At 43.9% G+C, this 19343-nt stretch overlaps 1 protein-coding gene across 2 annotated transcripts in view; it reads left to right on the top strand.

Moving 5' to 3' along the window:
* The window catches only part of PLXNB1 (plexin B1), a 328789-nt gene that overhangs the window by 272949 nt on the left and 36497 nt on the right, over positions 1-19343 (top strand). For both annotated transcript variants that reach the window (XM_073592010.1, XM_073592011.1), the window contains exons 12-19: positions 3284-3412; positions 6188-6310; positions 7354-7447; positions 7534-7700; positions 11629-11780; positions 15656-15761; positions 17548-17684; positions 18639-18815. In XM_073592010.1, the coding sequence (XP_073448111.1) occupies positions 3284-3412; positions 6188-6310; positions 7354-7447; positions 7534-7700; positions 11629-11780; positions 15656-15761; positions 17548-17684; positions 18639-18815 (1085 nt within the window). The remainder of the gene's footprint in view (positions 1-3283; positions 3413-6187; positions 6311-7353; positions 7448-7533; positions 7701-11628; positions 11781-15655; positions 15762-17547; positions 17685-18638; positions 18816-19343) is intronic.

The following is a 19343-nucleotide window of genomic DNA, read 5'->3' as shown; positions in this document are numbered from 1 at the left end:
CCCCCATCATTGGTGTCATTGGGCCTCATTGTTGGTGTCCTTGGAAGGAATGGTCCCCCATCTTTGGTATTATTGGGCCCCATTGTTGGTGTCATTGGGTGGAACTGTGCCCCTTGGTTGGTGTCAGTGAATAAAATACTGTCCCAAGGGCTGGATAAAAGCAAGCAAAGGGCCGCAGTTTGGAGACCACTGCTCTAGAGCAAATTCCCTTGCAAAGTGCACAGTCTATTTGCCTTTAGTAAATCAACTCCAAAGTGTTTCCTTTGGTTTCATTATGACTGGATTAAAAAGTTTTCTACTATTACTGCGCAGTTAGTACACCAATCTTGAGATGTCAATAATAGGGCAGACAACAGGGCATGATCAATACTAGAATTAATAAATCATTTGTTAGGTTGTGTCCATTCCCTCGTTATAATTACACCATTTTTCATTTTGTCCGGAGTGTGCATTCACTGACCTTTAAAAGTTCTAATTTCAATAAAAGCTTCCTTTAACTGCTGCAAAATTATACCGAGAGCCCTCTACAGCAAGTATCAAGGTTGAGAACTCTAGATTTATGGGACAAGTTTAGTTGAAGTTTTTTTCTCTTGTAGGAACGAGCGTTTAATTGATAATACCAGCGCGTACAAAGGTCTGTCTCCAGCTTGGCAGCGTCTCTGTGAAGAATCGTTAACATATTGAGGTCTTTGCGGGGAAGCCAGCTGGCTCACGCTGGGTACAATTATCAGCCGGGACACATTATTTGAGATCTCTCTGGCATGCACGTCCCACTGCTGTGAAGCTCTGAACTTAAGCGGTGCCAGTTGGCGCGGCACTGATGAGAGACAGTGCTCAAGGACAATGTTAGTGAGGTTGTAGTCAGGGATTGTGGTGAATTAGGAAGTCAGTTTCTGGGTTAAAGTTAGGAACTGCAACATTATTATTGGAAGACCCTATCAATGCTAAGAGCCATAGAAGAGAAGGGTGATGGAAAATGTCTCCAGCAGACAGCCATACCAGGATTAGGTAGTTCTAGAGCTTACAGAAGCTTCTGCACCAGGATTTGGTTGCTCTAGAGTTTACAGGAGCTTCTGCACCAGGATTATGTGGTTCTTGAGTTTACAGGAGTTTCAGCACTGAGGCTTGTTGGTTTGAAAGTTTACAGGAGCTTCTGCACCGGGATTAAATGGTTCTAGCATTTACAGGTGCTTCAGCATCGGGATTAGGTAGTTCTAGCATTTACACGAGCTTCAGCACCGGGATTTGTTGCCTCTGGAATGTAGAGGAGCTTCTGCGCCAATTTGGTGGTTCTAGAGTTTAAAGGTGCTTCTGCACCAGGATTTGGTGGTTCCAGAGCTTACAAGAGCTTCAGCATCAGGATTAGGTGGTTGTAGAGTTTACAGGAGCTTCAGGACTGGGATTAGGTGGTTGAACAATTTACAAGAGCTATAACATTGGGATTAGGTGGTTCCAGAGTTTACAGGAGCTTCAGCACCGGGATTAGGTGGTTCCAGATTTTACAGGAGCCTCAGCACCAGGATTAGGTGGTTCCAGAGTTTAAAGGAGCTTCAGCACCGGGATTAGGTGGTTCTAGCATTTACAGGAGCTTCCGCACCGGGATTAGGTAGTTCTAGTTTTTACATGAGCTTCAGCACCGGGATTAGGTGTTCCAGAGTTTACAGGAGCCTTAGCACCAGGATTAGGTGGTTCCAGAGTTTACAGGAGCTTCAGCGCCGGGATTAGGTGGTTCTAGCATTTACAAGAGCTTCAACATTGGGATTAGGTGGTTCCAGAGTTTACAGGAGCTTCAGCACCGGGATTAGGTGGTTCCAGGATTTACAGGAGCCTCAGCACCAGGATTAGGTGGTTCCAGAGTTTACAAGAGCTTCAGCACCGGGATTAGGTGGTTCTAGCATTTACAGGAGCTTCAGCACCAGGATTAGGTGGTTCCAGAGTTTGCAGGAGCTTCAGCACCGGGATTAGGTAGTTCTAGTTTTTACATGAGCTTCAGCACCGGGATTAGGTGGTTCCAGAGTTTACAGGAGCCTTTGCATCAGGATTAGGTGGTTCCAGAGTTTACAGGAGCTTCAGCGCCGGGATTAGGTGGTTCTAGCATTTACAGGAGCTTCAGCATCGGGATTAGGTGGTTCTAGTTTTTACAGAAGCTTCAGCACCAGAATTAGGTGGTTCCACAGTTTACAGGAGCTTCAGCACCAGGATTTGGTGGTTCTAGAGTTTACAGGAGCTTCAGCGCCGGGATTAGGTGGTTCTAGAGTTTACAAGAGCTTCAACACCGGGATCAGGTGGTTCTAGCATTTACAAGAGCTTCGGCACTGGGATTAGGTGGTTCTAGAGTTTACAGAAGCTACAGCACCAGAATTAGGTGGTTCTAGCATTTACAGGAGCTTCAGCACTGGGGTTAGGTGGTTCTAGAGTGTACAGGAGCAGCCTCTGCCAGAGGTAAGACCCTATATACAGAACAGTAAGACCCTATATACAAAGAATGAACATATCCCAGGAGTCATATAGACATTTTCTAACCCTTCTTCACTCTAACCATAGCAAAGATGCTGGCACAACATTATATGGGTCTATTTTATAAGAAATCACTGTGCATTTGTGTTAAATATTCCATGCACCTGTCATGAATCTTCATCCTATTATTTGTGTAATACATTTATTTTCTTGGATAGTCATCTCTATCTAGTGGCCATAATGCAGTATTTTTTCAAAAATTACCTCAATCAAAATTACCTCAATCAGGAAAATACTGCATTATTGCCACTAGACGGCGCCAACGACCCTGGGAAATAAAGATTTTTTTTTTGTTCTGCCTCTTAAAGCCCCTGCATATGTGCCCATGCACACATAGGTGTTTCGAGGCAGAAAAAAAAACACTGCTAGCGTTTCCAGGAGCAGCAGCTTTTTTGGCAGAAAAAACACTTGACGTGCCAAAACGTGCGTAAAATGTTTACAATCGTTTTTTCTACCAAAATGCTGCTGCCAGGAGGAAAGGCGTCTAGGAGAGATTGCCAACTGTCCAGTGTGCAATGAGGCCTGAACCTGCAAAAATTCAATTCAGTTCAGTTTGGTAAACATATAAAGACATTTAGGGAAACCTACAAAGAAAATTGCAATTTACCCAATACTACTGTAGTTTCACTTTAATAACACACTAAAAATAATGAATGATAATTGACAGCTTAGAGTCTGGGTAGATAATAATGAAATATTTTTCAGGTCCCTCTAAACTGGGTTTGGTAAACTTTCACATGTGATTTTTTTTTCTTTTCCATTGCAGAACAATGGAGGACCCTATGTGGGCCCCGAAGCTTGTCCTTGTGTGCACAGCATTCACAGCCCATCCTTACTGCCTGTCAATGTGGAAAGAAAGATAACATTAATTGGGAAGAACTTTCATCATTATCAGGTATTCATGTGTTTTGTTCTGGTGACGGGATTAGTAATGTAATACGCCGGCACGGCGGCTTTGTCCATCTTCTACTTTTTAGAATGCACACGTTCCAGTAAGCCCTGTTAGAGGCTGGCACGACATTATGGGGTTTATTTATGTTTATTTAAAAAAAAATTTGCATATGTTTCTGTCATTCTCATTGAATAATTCTATAACCCTGATCAGCGGATCACATTTTATTAACCTCAAATGTGACCGAATGTGTGTGCTTCTCCGACTCCCGCCGCTACCTTCCACCTAAAACTACCCCCCCCACTCTCCTTTCCTATCCCCTTCCCTCCCCTTCTTCCCCTCCAGTACTGATTACAACGCCCCCCCCCCAACTCCGGGCGCCTGATCCAACCCCCCCTCCCCAGAAACCGGATCCCCGCAGCTACCCCCATTAGCGAGCATCCCTTCTCTTCCACTCCCGCCGGCTTCAGGTGCTGCATGGAGCTTGGGAGGTTTGTTGGGGGGTTTGGGACAGATGTGTCCCCCCCGCTAGTCAGATTCCCCCCCCCCCCCCCCCGTACTGCCCCCGCTCCCCCGATCTATGCTTGCTCCAAACAGCTTCCGTCCCGCCGCCTGCAGCTTCTCCCTGGAGGGGGGGGGGGAGCGGTGCAGGTGGGGGTAAAGTTGGGGCTTGGGGGAGCTTGGTAAACACGTGTAGTACAGTAGACATAGGCAGCGATCGCTCCTATATCCACTGACAGCTGATACATAGTAAACCGCAAGAGTTACTATGAATCAGACTGTCATTTTATGAATGAATGAGAAATCTCTATACAAATTCCTCATTCATTCAAGTAAAGCACTTCAGAGAAAAGGGACTATCTTCATTCCCTTTCTCTGTCTCATAAAAAGAGATATCCCCCCCCCCTCCTCCAAAAAAAAATAAATAAAGAAAAATAAAGAAATGAAAAGACAACTGTAAAAAAATGTAACAAGTAAAAAAGAATAAAAAAAAAACCACAAACATAGTAAGATCACACCAGGTCCGCCCGCACTCTCCGCGGTGATGGCCCCCCATCGCCCCCTCCACACTCACCCACTGTATGGCTTCCTCAGCTTCTCCTACCAGCCAACCCGATCCATCCTGATTGGCCAGGAGGAGAAGCCAGAAGACAATAGCGAATATTCATTCGCTATTGTCACAAGTGGGTGGGTTTGGGGTGCAATGCGCCCCCGCGATTTGCTGTTATAGCGAATCACAGGCAGAATCGCGCCCACAATTCGGAACGCGGAGATGTGAACGGAGCCTAAGGGAACAATGAAAACCCTCAGATTTTTTGAGAAATGCAGTTATTTACATTTTTGTGTACGTTCAGTCTTCACCATTTTGCAAAAAGAAGTAATTTAAAAATTACAAATATTTGTTATTTATTAACTCAATACAGGTCAAGCTTTTATATTTAGTAGGAATTTTGTAAAATGTACCGTGTTTTTTTCTGTTAATAATGATTTTAGCGTATTTTTAATGAAAAAATTGTTTTTGATAAACATTTGCGCAAATATCATTGTGCCCTAAAAATCAGTAGCACCCTATTTGTATTCTACTGGTCATGTGCTTTCAGAAAATTATATGCTTTGGGGGTCTTCAACAAACTCTAAAAGCTGTAAGGGAATAGCCTGGCCACCTGAGTGTAAAAATGAAGCACAGGGCCTGGCAGTGAAAGGGTTAAACCAGGGTTTGTTGCCACTTTAACGGCCTTCCTCCCACCATATGAACAAATGACGGTGGGCGGGGGATCCCCTCTTGTTCTGCCCCGACTTCATATGATGTCGCCCAGTCGCACCGAGATCGCATGCACGTCGGAGGCAAGCTGTGTCCCTGGGACATGGCGCAACCCTGATCTCGGTAAAGAGCCAATGACGTGGCTCTTTACCCAAGTAATTGGCTGTGTCCAATCACAGAAAATCACATAAACACGGAAGTGCCGGTAATCGGCTTTCCTCGCCTCACATTGACAGAGTGTGAGGAGAGGAGAGCCGATCAGCGGCATCTCCTCACAGGGGAGACCTGTACAGATAATCAGTGCCCTGATCATCAGTGCAGCCCCAACAGTGCCCATCATTTGATGCCAGTCTGTGCCCATCCGTAACACCAATCTGTGCCCATCAATGATGCCAATTTGTGCCCATCAGTGAGGCCATTCTGTGCCCATCAGTGATGCCAGTCAGTGCCGCCCATAAGTGCCCATCAGTGCCAACTATCTGTGCCCATCAGTGCTGCATATCAGTGTTCATCAGTGCTGCATATCAATGCCACCTATCAGTGCCCATCAGTGCTGCATATTAGTGCCACCTCATCAGTACCCATCAGTGCAGCCTCCTCAGCACACATCAGGGAAAGAGAAAAATTACTTATTTACAAAATTTTCTGACAGAAACTAAGAAAACCTTTTTTTTTTTTTTTTTTTTTAATGTTCAGACTTTTATTGTTTTTTTAGCAAAAAAAAAAAACCCCAGCAGTGAATAAATACCACCAAAAGAAAGCTATTTGTGGGGGAAAAAAATTATTAAAAAAATGATTTTGGTACAGTGTAGCATGACTGCGCAGTTGTCATTCAAATTGTGAGAGCGCTGAAAGCTGAAAATTGGCCTGGGCAGGAAGGGGGGTGGAAGTGCCCAGTAGGCGAGTGGTTAAGGGTAAACTGACTCCCTCTAGTCGGGATGGCATATGGTCACTTCTAGTTAATGTGTGTTTTGTGACTCTTACTGATTTCTATTATTGATGCGATTATATTGCAGGACCCGCAGTGGGATTATGAGTGTGTTCTGATCCTGGAGGGCAGGACGGTGATCACGGATGCCTTTGTGGAAATGGACCCCGAGGACCAATCCACTTATTATATTACATGCCAGCTGCACCAGGTAAGAAGAGATGATGAGTAAAGGTGAGGTCAGGGCACAAGATGCAGTACGGTGGATCAGTATCAGACATAAAGGGCCCCTGTTTTCAGAATGAAATAAGAACTGTCTGTTGTGCCCACTAGACATCACAAACTGGTCGGCGACCTGGATTTCTATTTCTGGAGTTAAGCAATAAAGCTTGGTCACTTCCCCACCCCCAGGCTGTGATTGGACAGTTAAGGAGCAGACTGTCCTCCTCCTCCTGTCCATGGGGTTCTTGTTAGTACCGTATACAGTATTTGGATAAAGCACAACTGATTGGCTCCAAGTACTTCCCCCCCTTCCCTTGGAGTGCGTTCAGATTGCATAAGTTTGGAGTTTGCATGGAGTTTGTGTAGTTGTGAGTATTCCAGTTCCCTAAATAAGCTGGACCATGCACAGCCCACAGCACCATCAGCAGGCCATTGGGATGTACTGCAACAACTGTCATTGAACTGTTTGTAGCCTCCTGTGTTTTGCTCTTTTCCTTAAAGGTTAACTCCACTTTTGTGAGAAAAAAAAATAGCAAATAAAAAAAAATAATAATACAGCATATACAAATGCTACACAAGTCATATTATAATTGAATGTTATTATTAATGACCTTTCCTTTTCAATCTGCAGCGCTGTAATATTCTGTAAAACGCAATGCAATGTGGAAACCTGGAGGCGTTCTGTACACAGATGATGTACGGAACACTGTGTATGCAAGACAAGTTTGGGCCAACGCCCTTCGGACAAAATTCCACGGTTTTGTTGCCCAACAATCCGATCGTGTGTCCGGGGCTTAAGTTTCACTCAGCAAATAGACAAACAGCTATTTCTTTAGAATAACAAAAGATAGAAATCTGCAACAAAGTTTGTTAAAAACCCCTGCAATGTACATAGATCACCCAGAGGGGAATGTTTTTTTCTCAGCAAAAGTGGAGTTACTCTTTAAAGAATAAGAATCGTATAAAAAAACACAATTAATTTTCTTATATAACATTTGCATTTTGTCCCTCCACGCTCTGTTCTTGTTGTAGTATAGATACTCAGCTGAGCAACCAGAGTTCAATGCCCTGATCTATGTGCAGAGGGAGCCGGAGATGTGGGTGGACAGCTATGAGGACCTCCATGGTACGTGAGCCGCTTGTGGTGTAGACGGGGAGGTTCCGCTATCTCTGATTTGTCCCAAGTCTTATGTTGTCCTTTTCTCTTCACAGTTACGTTGTATAACTGCTCCGTGGGGCACTCCGACTGTAGCCGCTGCCAGACTGCTGATAGTAAATATAATTGTGTGTGGTGCGGAGGGGAACATCCCAGCTGTATGTACCAGCAATCCTGCACAGAGGAGGTGGAGGGCACCTGCCCCGCGCCACTCATTCACTCGGTACGTAGGTCAATTAAGCAGATGTGACAAAACTTATCCATTGACTACACGTAGGCATGTATTTATAGAAAAATGCGTATAGCAATTTGCCTAGTGAAAGTGCACGCACATTTGACCTGTGTAAATGGCACAAAAAAATGAATGGGTCTACCTGTGCAGGTTGAATGTTTTTTGTTAACTTCATTTGGCCACTCGATGGCGCTAAGTATCATAGAAAAAGGAATATGACACTTTTGCGCCATCTAGTGGTCACATGTGGTATTTTCCTTTTGAAAGCAATGAAAAACTATGGACCAGCACAGGTCCCCATTCACACAGAACAAATGTACATGCACTTTCACTTGGCAATCTGCTATGCAATTTTTCTTTTTTTGTAAACACATCCCACAGCATATTTTGAAGTTTGTAATATTCCCCTTTTCTTAGAATTAGTTGGAATAAACTGCAAATTGACTGACTCTATCATCAGGCACTGGGCAGTGGCGATGTACAAGAAGCAGATTCTTTTGGCAAGGAATCAGAATCATCTCTATTTCAGTTCACCCCAATGAACTGACATGTGATTGGTTGCAGTGGCTGTAGACATCATAATTTTCTCAATATCATGGCTTGCCCAGCACCAGGCACAGCTTACAGCAGGCTTTCCCAACCAGGGTTCTTCCAGAGGTTGCTAGGGTTTCCAGTCCTGCGAGTTACTAGATTGCACAGCCTGGTCGGTGACCTGATTTTTCTCTTCTAAGGTTAAGCAATAAAGTTTGGTCACTTCCCGCCCCCAGCCTGTGATTGGTCAGTGAAGGTGCAGCAGCAGTCAAATGAGCTCAGCAGACTGCTCCCTCCTGCTGTCAGCATGCTCCTGGATAGTAAATTTGCATAGAGCACACCTGATTGGCTCCTAGCACTTCCTCGTAGAGCTTTCATAAAAGTGCTCCAGACCCCTCAACTGATGTGTTAGGAGAATAATCCCATAGCAACCAATAGTAAATCACCTCTCTTTGACTTGGGTCCAGTAAACTGAAATGTGATTGGTTGCAATGGCTGTAGACATCATTAGTTTCTCACTACCGTGGCTTGCCCAGCACCAAGCACTGTTTACAGCAGGCTTTCTCAACCTTGGTTCCTTTAGACCAGTGGTTCTCAACTCCGGTCCTCAGGACCCACCAACAGGCCAGAATTTAAGTATTACCTTGGGGAGATGAAGACTAGAATACTGCAATCACTGAGCTGCAAATTATATCACCTGTGATGTATTTCAGTTATCTTGCAAACCTGGCCTGTTAGTGGGTCCTGAGGACAGGAGTTGAGAACCACTACTTTAGAGGTTGATAGGGGTTCCAATCCAGAGATTTACAGCCTGGTTGGTGACCTGATTTTCTCTTGTAGGGTTAAGCATGGAGCAATGACAGATTGATCTTTCGACTACAATGACAACTAATGTAAGGTGGAAATTTCCCACTGACATCCAATGTAAGGGGTCACTTCCACACTAATCACCAATGTAAAGGGGCTTTTCTACACTGACCACCAATGTAAGGTTACATTTTTTCTTTTGACCACCAATGTGAAGGGACATTTTTCCATTTACTTCCAAAATCAGGGGGTGTTTGGTATTTTTCCACTTTCTACCAATGTAAAGTGACATTTTTCCATTGACCACCAATTTAAGGGGGCGTATTTCCACTGGCCACCAGTGTTAAGTGGCATTTTTCCATTAACCACTATTAAAGGGGACACTTTTCCACTAAATAGTGTAAGGAGATCCTACAATTGTCACAGTCTGTGTTTTTTTTTCTGGCCATTATTAATCATTTTCATGATTATTATTAGTGTATAGAGCAGGGGTCTCCAACTGGTGGCCCTCCAGCTCTTGCAGAACTACAATTCCCATGAGGCATTGCAAGGCTGACCGTTACAAGCATGACTCCCATAGGCAGAGGCATGATGGGACTTGTAGTTCCGCAACAGCAGGAGGGCCACCAGTTTGAGACCCCCGGTATAGAGCATGGGAGTGCCATAAAATAATTGGCTCAAGGTGTCAAATATTCTAGGTATGCCATTTGCTTTTGACTTTGTTTACATGGACAGAGGGGGTAGTACATAGTGCGGTAGCCCGCAACTGCAAGCCAAACGATTAACTTGCGGTTGCGGTGTGGGATTATAATTTTAAATCCTTGCTTGGCTGAAAGAGAAAACAGGCATTCAAGTGGCGGCAGTATCACCTCCTGAATGCCTGGCAGATGCTGCACCACCTCTCTCTGAAAAGTGATCCAACCTCCATAGAGAGTGCACACGTGTGAATGAGGCTTTTCTCTTTATTTCTCTTTATTTCATTAAAAAAATTGAAAACTTACTAATGATGATAATTTACCATAAATAGTAAATTGAATATTTTTAGCAGGGGTTCTCTGTGGCCTCAAAATTATACTAATGCCCCATACACACGATCGAACTTTCCGACGGGAAATGTTGGATGTGAGCTTGTTGGCGGTAAGTCCGACCGTGTGTACGCTCCATTGGACAGTTGTTGTCGGACTTTTCGCCAACAAATGTTGGCTAGCAAGTTCTCAAATTTTCCGCCAACAAATGTGTGTTGTCGGACTTTCCGAGCATTGTACACAAGTCCGTCAGACAAAAGTCCAAAGTACAAACACGCATGCTCGGAAGCAGAAGCGGTCGGTCTTGTAAACGAGCGTTTGTAATGGAGAATTAACATTAGTGACACGGCAAATTATGCAATCTTCAAATGCAGCGAACAATTCTCTTCTTCTTTAATGGGATAATAATGAAGCTGCTTTGCTGGTGATACTGATGGAGTTATTGCAAACGAATTTTCAAGAGCTTTTTTTTCTAATGATATCAAGAATAATATTATGTTTTGTTTTGTTTTTTTGTGCATTAAAAAAAAAAATTAGACATGCTATCTGCCAATAGAACTTAACCAAAAAGTGCATTCTATGCATCCAAAAATATAGAAAATATACCAAATCAAATCCTTATTATTCAACCAAAAAAATATGCCAAAGCAATAACTCCAAGGCCAACAATAAATAACACGTTATCTCCTCCGATTCCGCACCATGTCCGGTTGAAGAACAGCCGTTCAGAAACGAACTGAAAAGCACGAAATGAAAAACGCGAAAAGAAAAGCGCAAATCAACACTCACCAAACTTCTACTAACCCGAAATTAGCAGAAGGAGTCCAAAGGGTGGCGCTAATGAGCTGAAAAACCACGTAGTACGTCACTACATTCGTAATTGTTGGCCAATATTTGTGTGATCGTGTGTATGCAAGACAAGTTTGAGCCAACACCCTTCGAAGAAAATTCCACGGTCTTGTTGTCGGAAAGTCCGATCGTGTGTACGGGGCTTAACAGTTGAGAAAAGTGGGTTTACGGGTTCCATAGTTCCCCGCGGTCCTCTAAATAGTATTTGGAGAAACTAACATCTTGAGGGCACAGGCTGTACTGTAATGGAGTTAGGGTCATTGTTAGACAATATGGGAAAAGCACCAGCACACCATAGAGGCTGGACTCTCCTTGTCCTCCTTGGCTGTATAGGGTGGTGACCAGGGAGCCTGTCTTCACTCCTAGTGCCGTAACTGTGATGAATGGAAGGTCACACACCAATGAAGTCACTGGATACAACTTTATTCAACCACAACCAGCCAGGAACAACCCTCTCTGGTGCCTTTCACCCCAATGGACCTAATTACAGAGGTGGTTGTGGCTGAATAAAGTTTTATCCACTGAAGTGACTGGTGGGAAACCTTCCATTCATTAGAGTCAGGTCATCTTATATCTTCATATCCCTGAGGTCCGGATCTGTTTTCTTTCTCTATTGCTGATCCAGGTTTGTAATGAATACCATGTTATGTTATGATGGAGTCATGACTCAGTATAGTAACTGGTTGGAATCATGTGATCTGTTCCAGATTGAGCCTTTGTCTGGCCCAGTAGACGGTGGCACCAGGATCACCATAACCGGCTCCAACCTGGGTCAGAAACTGGAGGATATTGTGGACCATGTATCTGTCGCTAACATCGCCTGCAAGGTGGATTCACTAAAATATGAGATTTCCAGCAGGTAATTTACAGAACAAATATTTGTGGATGTAACTGTTAGCAGCTAAGGTTACAGCAGAGGTGGCAAGTTAGGTTTCAAACCGTCAATGCCGGTCATTCTCAACAAGGAGCTTTTAAAAGTAAAGTTTGTAAGAGGGGCTTTGTGGTTGGCTGAATGTGGCACTTAGGGCACTTTCACACTGGGGCGTTGGCAGTAAAGCTGCGTTATTTTTAGCGGCACTTTACCGTCGTTTTAGCGGCACTTTTCGGCCGCTAACGGGGCGCTTTTAACCCTTTTTTGCCCACTAACGGGGGTTAAAAGCGCCCCGTTATCGGCCGAAAAGTGTCGCTAAGACAACAGTAAAGTGTCGCTAAAAATAACGCCGCTTTACCGCCAACGCCCCAGTGTGAAAGTGCCCTAAGGGCGCTTTTAACCCCTGCTAGGGGGCGAAAAAGGGTTAAAAGCGCCGCTGCCCATTAATTTAAATGGGCAGGGGCACTTTAGGAGCGGTGTATACACTACTCCTAAAGCGCCTCAAAGATGCTGCTTGCAGGACTTTTTTTGACGTCCTGCCTGCGCACTGCTCCAGTGTGAAAGCACTCGGGCTTTCACATTGGAGTGACAGGAGAGGCGCTTTACAGGCACTTTGCAGGTGCTAATTTTAGCACTATAGTGCCTGTAAAGCGCCTCAGTGTGAAAGGGTTCTAAAAAGACAAGTCTCTCTACCCCCGCTCCAGCCCTACTGCAACACTGTCTCTCCTGCTAAGGCCAAACCCTCCGCCTTCTTTTGCCCTGCTTCTTACCATAGGCCTCCAAACAACATTCCTGGCCATATATCTTTGTATCCCCAAGGAAGGAATGTGCAAACATAAAAGTTGTTTTACTGCACTTTACTGGTGGTATTCAGGAAACAGCATTACAGTCACATCACAAGGGCATACATTCCGGAGTCACTTGACAATACATAGTCAATTATATTTAGTGGACGGTCTGCAGTATTTACAAGTGAAAGCATATGCAGCACCTTTAGCAGCCATCTTTTAGTCTCTCCTCTACCCCGGGGTCATTAGTACTTGCAGGACTGTGCTCTCTGTAGTTACCTCCTTGCTAGATACATCTCTCCCTCAAGGGAAGCAGCATCCCATGGGGATCTCCAGCCTGGCCTAAAAGGCCTTTTGCATTCCACCCTAGCCCCCACCTCCATAAGGGACAGAATGACTATAGCTGGCTCTCTCTATGTACAGGTCCACTCCTTCTGGCCTCCTGCCCTGTCCAGGGCCTACATGTGCTGATTTCATCTTCATAGGTGTGGGTGTTTGGCTGTAATGCCCCAAGAGTGAGTGTGCCCCTTCCTACCTGGCTTATAACAGGGCACTGACTCACCCATGGCATCACTGTAGAATGACTCTACTTAAAAAGGGGCCTAGCACCAGGTGACACTATTTACTGCAACCAAACACTATTCTGGTACAAAGCCACTTAGTGGCCAAAATAGCTAACTGCACCTGCCTACAATCTGGCCATTTTCAGTGAAAAATATTTTGTTTTAAAGTGGGGTTCCACCCAAAAAAACAAAAATACATGAAAAATCCTAAAAAAAAACCCCAAAAAATTTGGATTTTTTTTTTTTTTAACTTACCTCTAAATGCCTGTTGCTAGGGGGTCCCTCGTAGTCTGCCCCTTCCAGTGCCTGGGCTGGTGACATCACTTCCCCCTCGGCACAGGAAGGGCTCCGCTCTGCTCCCTCCCTCCTGTCAATCATCTGGGACCCATTACAGGTCCCAGGTGACTGAGCGGCCAATCACGGCGCGCGGTGCCGCTCGCACATGCGCAGTGGGTGCCAGGCTGTGAAGCCACAGCCCGGCGCCCACAGTTGCAATGCCGGCGCCGCTGAACGGAGGGGGAGACGAGTGGGGCTTCGATCCCCCGCATTGCTGGTCCCTGGGACAGGTAAGTGTCCAATTAAAAGTCAGCAGCTGCAGTATTTGTAGCTGCTGACTTTTATTTATTAATTTTTTTTACTGGACCCCCTGGGTGGAACTCCTCTTTAAGAACGTTTATTTGATTTTTTAATCTTTAGTTCGGTCAAAACGTTGTTCATTTTCAACTGCAGTGATGAGAAAATTCGAGGTAGAAGGATGGGAAGTCGTTTCTGATCATCAATGTGCTTTTTGTTCGGGAAAAGTCCATTCATTCCAAAATGGAATGTTTTTTAAATACTTTAAAACGACATTCAGGTCATCAAATGTACCGATGAGAATTTTCATACAAATGTTCGTTCAAAAATCTACTAGTGTATGGCCAAGCTAAAGCCATAAGTGTTGTAAGTGTAAAATTGTCACCTCCATCTACAGGCCAAAATGAAGTATTTTTTCTCATTGAGGTATTTCAGAAAAAAAAAATCGTATTTTGGGCACTAGGTGGCGCTGATGATCCTAGGAATTACTCTATTACAGAAATTGCAGCTAAAATTTGTGCAGCCCATATGAATGTGCGTGACATTGGTCAAATACAAAGTTTTATAACCGCTTCCGGACCAGCCACCGCAGTTATACTGAAACCACGTAGCTGTACGTTGGCTTGCGGAGTCCGGATAGCAGGTGTGCGCGCGCCCGCTGCACAGCGCGGGTGCCGATGCTCGTGCCCAGTGGTCGCGATGACCGCCGGCCACGAGTGATCGTTTGCAGGAAACACAGAACAAGGAAGGACGAGTAAACACACACTTCCCTGTTCTGTTCTGACTGGAGTGACAGATCGTGTGTTCCTATTACCTAGGGACCACGATCCGTCACTTCCTCTAGTTAGTCCCCTCCCCCTTCAGTTAGAATCACCTCCCAGGGAACACAGTTAACCCCTTCACCGCCCCCTAGTGTTAACCCCTTCCCTGCCAGTGACATTTTTACAGTAATCAGTGCATTTTTATAGCACTGATCGCTGTATTAATGCCAACGGTTCCAAAAATGTGTCAAAATTGTCCGATGTGTCCGCCATAATGTTGCAGTCACAATAAAAATCGCAGATCGCTGCCATTACTAGTAAAAAAAAATAAATAAATAATAAAAATGCTATAAATCTATCCCCTATTTTGTAGATGCTATAACTTTTGCGCAAACCAATCAATATACACTTATTGAGATTTTTTTTACCAAAAATATGTAGAAGAATACATATCGACCTAAAGTGAGAAAAAATTAGCTTTTTTTAAAAAAAAATGGGGATATTTATTATAGCAAAAAGTACAAAATATTGTGTTTTTTTTCAAAATTGTCGCTCTTTTTTTGTTTATAGCGCAAACAATAAAAACCGCAGAAGTGAGCAAATACCACCAATAGAAAGCTCTATTTGTGGGAAAAAAAGGACGTCAATTTTGTTTGGGTACAACATCGCACGACCGCGCAATTGTCAGTTAAAGCGATGCAGTGCCGAATCGCAAAAAATGCTCTGTTCAGGAAGGGGGTAAATTCTTCCAGGGCTGAAGTGGATAAATAGACCCCTTTAAGGTCTGCTTCACATCTATGCATTTTTTTGTGTGTTTTCAGTTGTGCAGAAACACACTACAGTCCATTTAACAAGGTTTCCTTTGGGTCATGTTCACACCTGTGCATTTTATGGAAAGGGCCGGGGACTTTTTTCTGGTTTTTGGTTCCATAGACTTCAATGGATCAAAAATGTATAATGGAAAACGCAAAAAAAAACCTGGAATATGCAAACTGCACCCTGCATAGGTGTGAACCAGGTCTAAGTCCCTTGTCAATAGACAGAGGCTGTGACAGTGACATCTGCTGGCTGAAATAAAGTACTGCATTCAGTTACAAAATGACAGTATACTATATACTTTATTGTATAATAACTTCCCCCACAAGTCTTTTCATCAAGTTGCATATTCTCCTCTGCAGTATAGTGTGTATATCCGGGAAAAGCTGGACGGAGAGACCAGGACATGTTCTTGTGGAGGTTCCAGGAGGATTGCACGGCATTTCAAGTCAAGTGTTTACTTATCAGGTAATATTCCCTATTGATCATGTGATGATTACCAGCAGATTTCTCAACATTTAAAATTAAGACTATGACATGTTACTCCCCAGTTTTGGCCGAACGGAAGTTAAGCATCAAGACATGCTTTCCGCTTCTTAATGCAGATTGGTCAGAATTAGTGACCATATACACTTTGGTGAGGATTCTGCCATCTATAGGCTCAATTCTATAAGACAGTCTTTCTCAACCTTTTTGAGACCACTGACCGGTAAATTCTTTCAAAACCTCCTATGACCTAACAGTAAAAAACAAAGTTTGTACTCACACAATAAAAGTATGTCAATGCAAAATAGTGCAGTTGAAATGTTGGAGGGCTTTGATGGGGGCTGGGTGTTACTGTAGAGGGGAAAATAAGGGATATGGTTAGGGGACTCTACAGCAGACTTGGAGTCACTCTAGGTCATGTGTGTCCAACCTGCGGCCCTCCAGCTGTTGCGGAACTAAAAGTCACATGAGGCATTACAAGGCTAACAGTTGCAAGCATGACTCCCAAAGGCAGAGGCATGATGGGACTTGTAGTTTTGCAACAGCTGGAGGGCCACAGGTTGGACACCCATGCTCTAGGTAGGGGGAGGAGGTTTTTGGAGTATGGGGAGGAGTATGTGCTGGAGGCTCTGCAGCAAGTTGGGGGAGCACTGTCGGAGGTTGGGGGGGGGGCAGTGTGCAGACTAAAGGGTCTCTGGGGGCACTGTGGGTCACTATGGGAGGTTGAGGGGTTATTATGGAAGCTGGTAGGCACTGTGGGAGGTTGGGGGGACACTGTGGAGGCTGTGGACACTGTGGCCTGCTGTGAGAGGTTGGGAGGTACTATAGAAGCTGGTAGGCACTGTGGGAGGTTGGGGGACACTGTGGAGGCTGTTGGCACTGTGGTCTGCTGTGAGAGGTTGGGGAGGCACTATAGAAGCTGGTAGGCACTGTGGGAGGTTGGGGGGACACTGTGGAGGCTGTGGGCACTGTGGTCTGCTGTGAGAGGTTGGGGAGGCACTATAGAAGCTGGTAGGCACTGTGGGAGGTTGGGGGTACACTGTGGAGGCTGTGGGCACTGTGGCCTTTAGTGGGAGGTTGGAGGGCACTATGGAATCTGGTAGGCACTGTGGGAGGTTGGGGGACACTGTGGAGGCTGTGGGGACTGTGGCCTGTTGTGGGAGGTTGGAGGGCACTATGGAATCTGGTAGGCACTGTGGGAGGTTGGGGGACACTGTGGAGGCTGTGGGCACTGTGGCCTGTTGTGGGAGGTTGGAGGGCACTATGGAAGCAGGGAGGCACTGTGAGAGTGTAAGGCCCAAGAAAAGGGAGGTAGCATCCCAGTGGTGGGGCCACAGCCTGGTGGTTAAGAACCTCTGCGCTAAGGTATAATAATCATTGTTTGCCACTGTTACTTTTAGCAGAGCCAATGCGAGTTGAAAAAAAACCAATGGCTACAAAACAACAGTCAATATGGGAAATAATGCATGGGAATTGAGCCTTATAACTCCAAGTACTAAAGCCAGAAACAAAGTGTGCTGGCATACCCTCTAGCTGTGCTCTGCTGCCACCCTGTGCCCAAAAGGAGAGCTGCAAACACTTTGCAAAATATAGTGCATAGATATTGTATTATTGAGATATTTTATATTCTAATAAAATGAAATAGTAATATCTAGATATCTGTCTATTAAGTACAAATGTTATATAGATATGTTACAATTAAAATCATTTGTTGTGTGTGTTTTGTTGTGTGTATTGCGTCTTACCAGATTTGTGTGTTCATTTTCAGAATCCAGTGCTTGCGTCGTTTTTTCCATCCCGTGGGCCAAAATCTGGAGGAACCAAACTAACCATTACCGGATCTAAACTTCTGACTGGAAGGGCCAGTGATAATCAAGTTTTGATTGGTGACATCCCCTGTGACATGTAAGATTTTTGGATCTTGCAAAATAGTTCAAATACACAGCACCACAATATGGGGTTTTAAAGTTGTCACTCAAACAACAATTATATATAAAATATATTAATTAAAATCACATAATTAAAATATAATAGTACTGCTACTGTACTATACAGAATATGGTTTTGAGATATGATCTCAAAATATTCTTTAGTTCTCTTATGTTTAAATATGTTTCCTGTTTAGGAGTTGCTGAAATTTGACATTAGGCTTGCAGTGTGAATGTGCCTGTTTTGTTAGCTCATTAACTTGAGAGGAGGCTTACAGGAAGGAACATTCAGGCTGGGTTCACGCTATGTGCGGCCATGGGGCACAGCAGGGGGTCCGGTGAGTCCCCGTTCACCGCTTCAGGTCCGAATTAGGACTGAATTTTTGGCTGAATTTGGAAAGGCAGTAGGTTGGGGGGGGGGGGGGGGGGGTACCATCATTATGGAATGCAGCTATAGTTAATGTTATGTGTCTAGTTTTCAAAACTTTAGGGAACATTGCTATTTATATATATATGTGTATATATATATATATATATATATATATATATATATATATATATATATATATATATATATATATATATATATATTAGTTGTGTGCTTAGTTGGCATTAAATGTCCATAGTCATAAAGCAGAATTATGAACTATTTCAGCTCATGATCCACATTCAAACACAACGATACACAAAGAAAAGCAAAAAAGGGGAAAATGATAAAACAAATTGTTAGAAAAAAATGTTTTGTTGATGTAATGTAATAGTTTATTAGAATAATATTTGAAAAAATGTATTAAAAAATGTGTGTATATATATATATATATATATATATATATATATATATATATATATATATATATATATTCACCATCTTCACTGAGAGTATGATATAGGAGGATTTTGTGGGAAACTTATCTTTGTCTTTTTTTTGTAGTTTCGCAGAGATTCAGGAAAACCAGCTAGAGTGTTTGACTGGTCCCAGTAATGCCACAGCAGATCACAAAGTGACCGTTTGGTATGGAGAACAAGTATTTAGCTTCTCCGATCCATTATTTACGTACACTCCGGACCCCAACATTACCTCTGCCAGCCCTTCCAAGAGCTTCTACAGGTATGAGTTATCACACAATGTATAGTTATTATTTCTGTTGCAAGGGACTTCTTTCTAGTGGTGGATGTACTTGTTATCACATTATTATATCACAAATTTGTTTTCCTTTTATTTAGAACAAATTACATGTGCTGTGCTATAAGATCTCACCACTCCCCCCCATTTACAAATGGACAACATTATATAGTAATTTTATCAAATGTTTACATTTTTTAAGTATTCTTTTAGTTGTAAGAGGGGCTCCTAAACCCTGAAAATGATTGTTCCACCCATTTAAAAAGTTCCACCCATTTAAAAGTCAGCAGCTACAAAAAGTGTAGCTGCTGACTTTTAATAATTAGAAACCTCGCTCCTCTCCCCCACCTCTCCGCGACCCCGGCATGGTAACGGTGGGTGCCCAGCTGTGACTTCATGAGAGAGCGCACAGAGCAGCCCTCCGATCCTCCTCTTCTCGGGTCCTCTGCTGGCACTCCTGGCTCCCCCCCCCACCAATGAGTGACACCATAGCAAGCCACTTGCTATGGGGGC

This window comes from Aquarana catesbeiana, linkage group LG07, assembly GCF_042186555.1.
Source record: "Aquarana catesbeiana isolate 2022-GZ linkage group LG07, ASM4218655v1, whole genome shotgun sequence".
Taxonomy (NCBI): Eukaryota; Metazoa; Chordata; class Amphibia; order Anura; family Ranidae; genus Aquarana; species Aquarana catesbeiana.
Note: the sequence above shows the minus strand (reverse complement) of the source record. Positions and strands in the feature narration are given on the sequence as shown.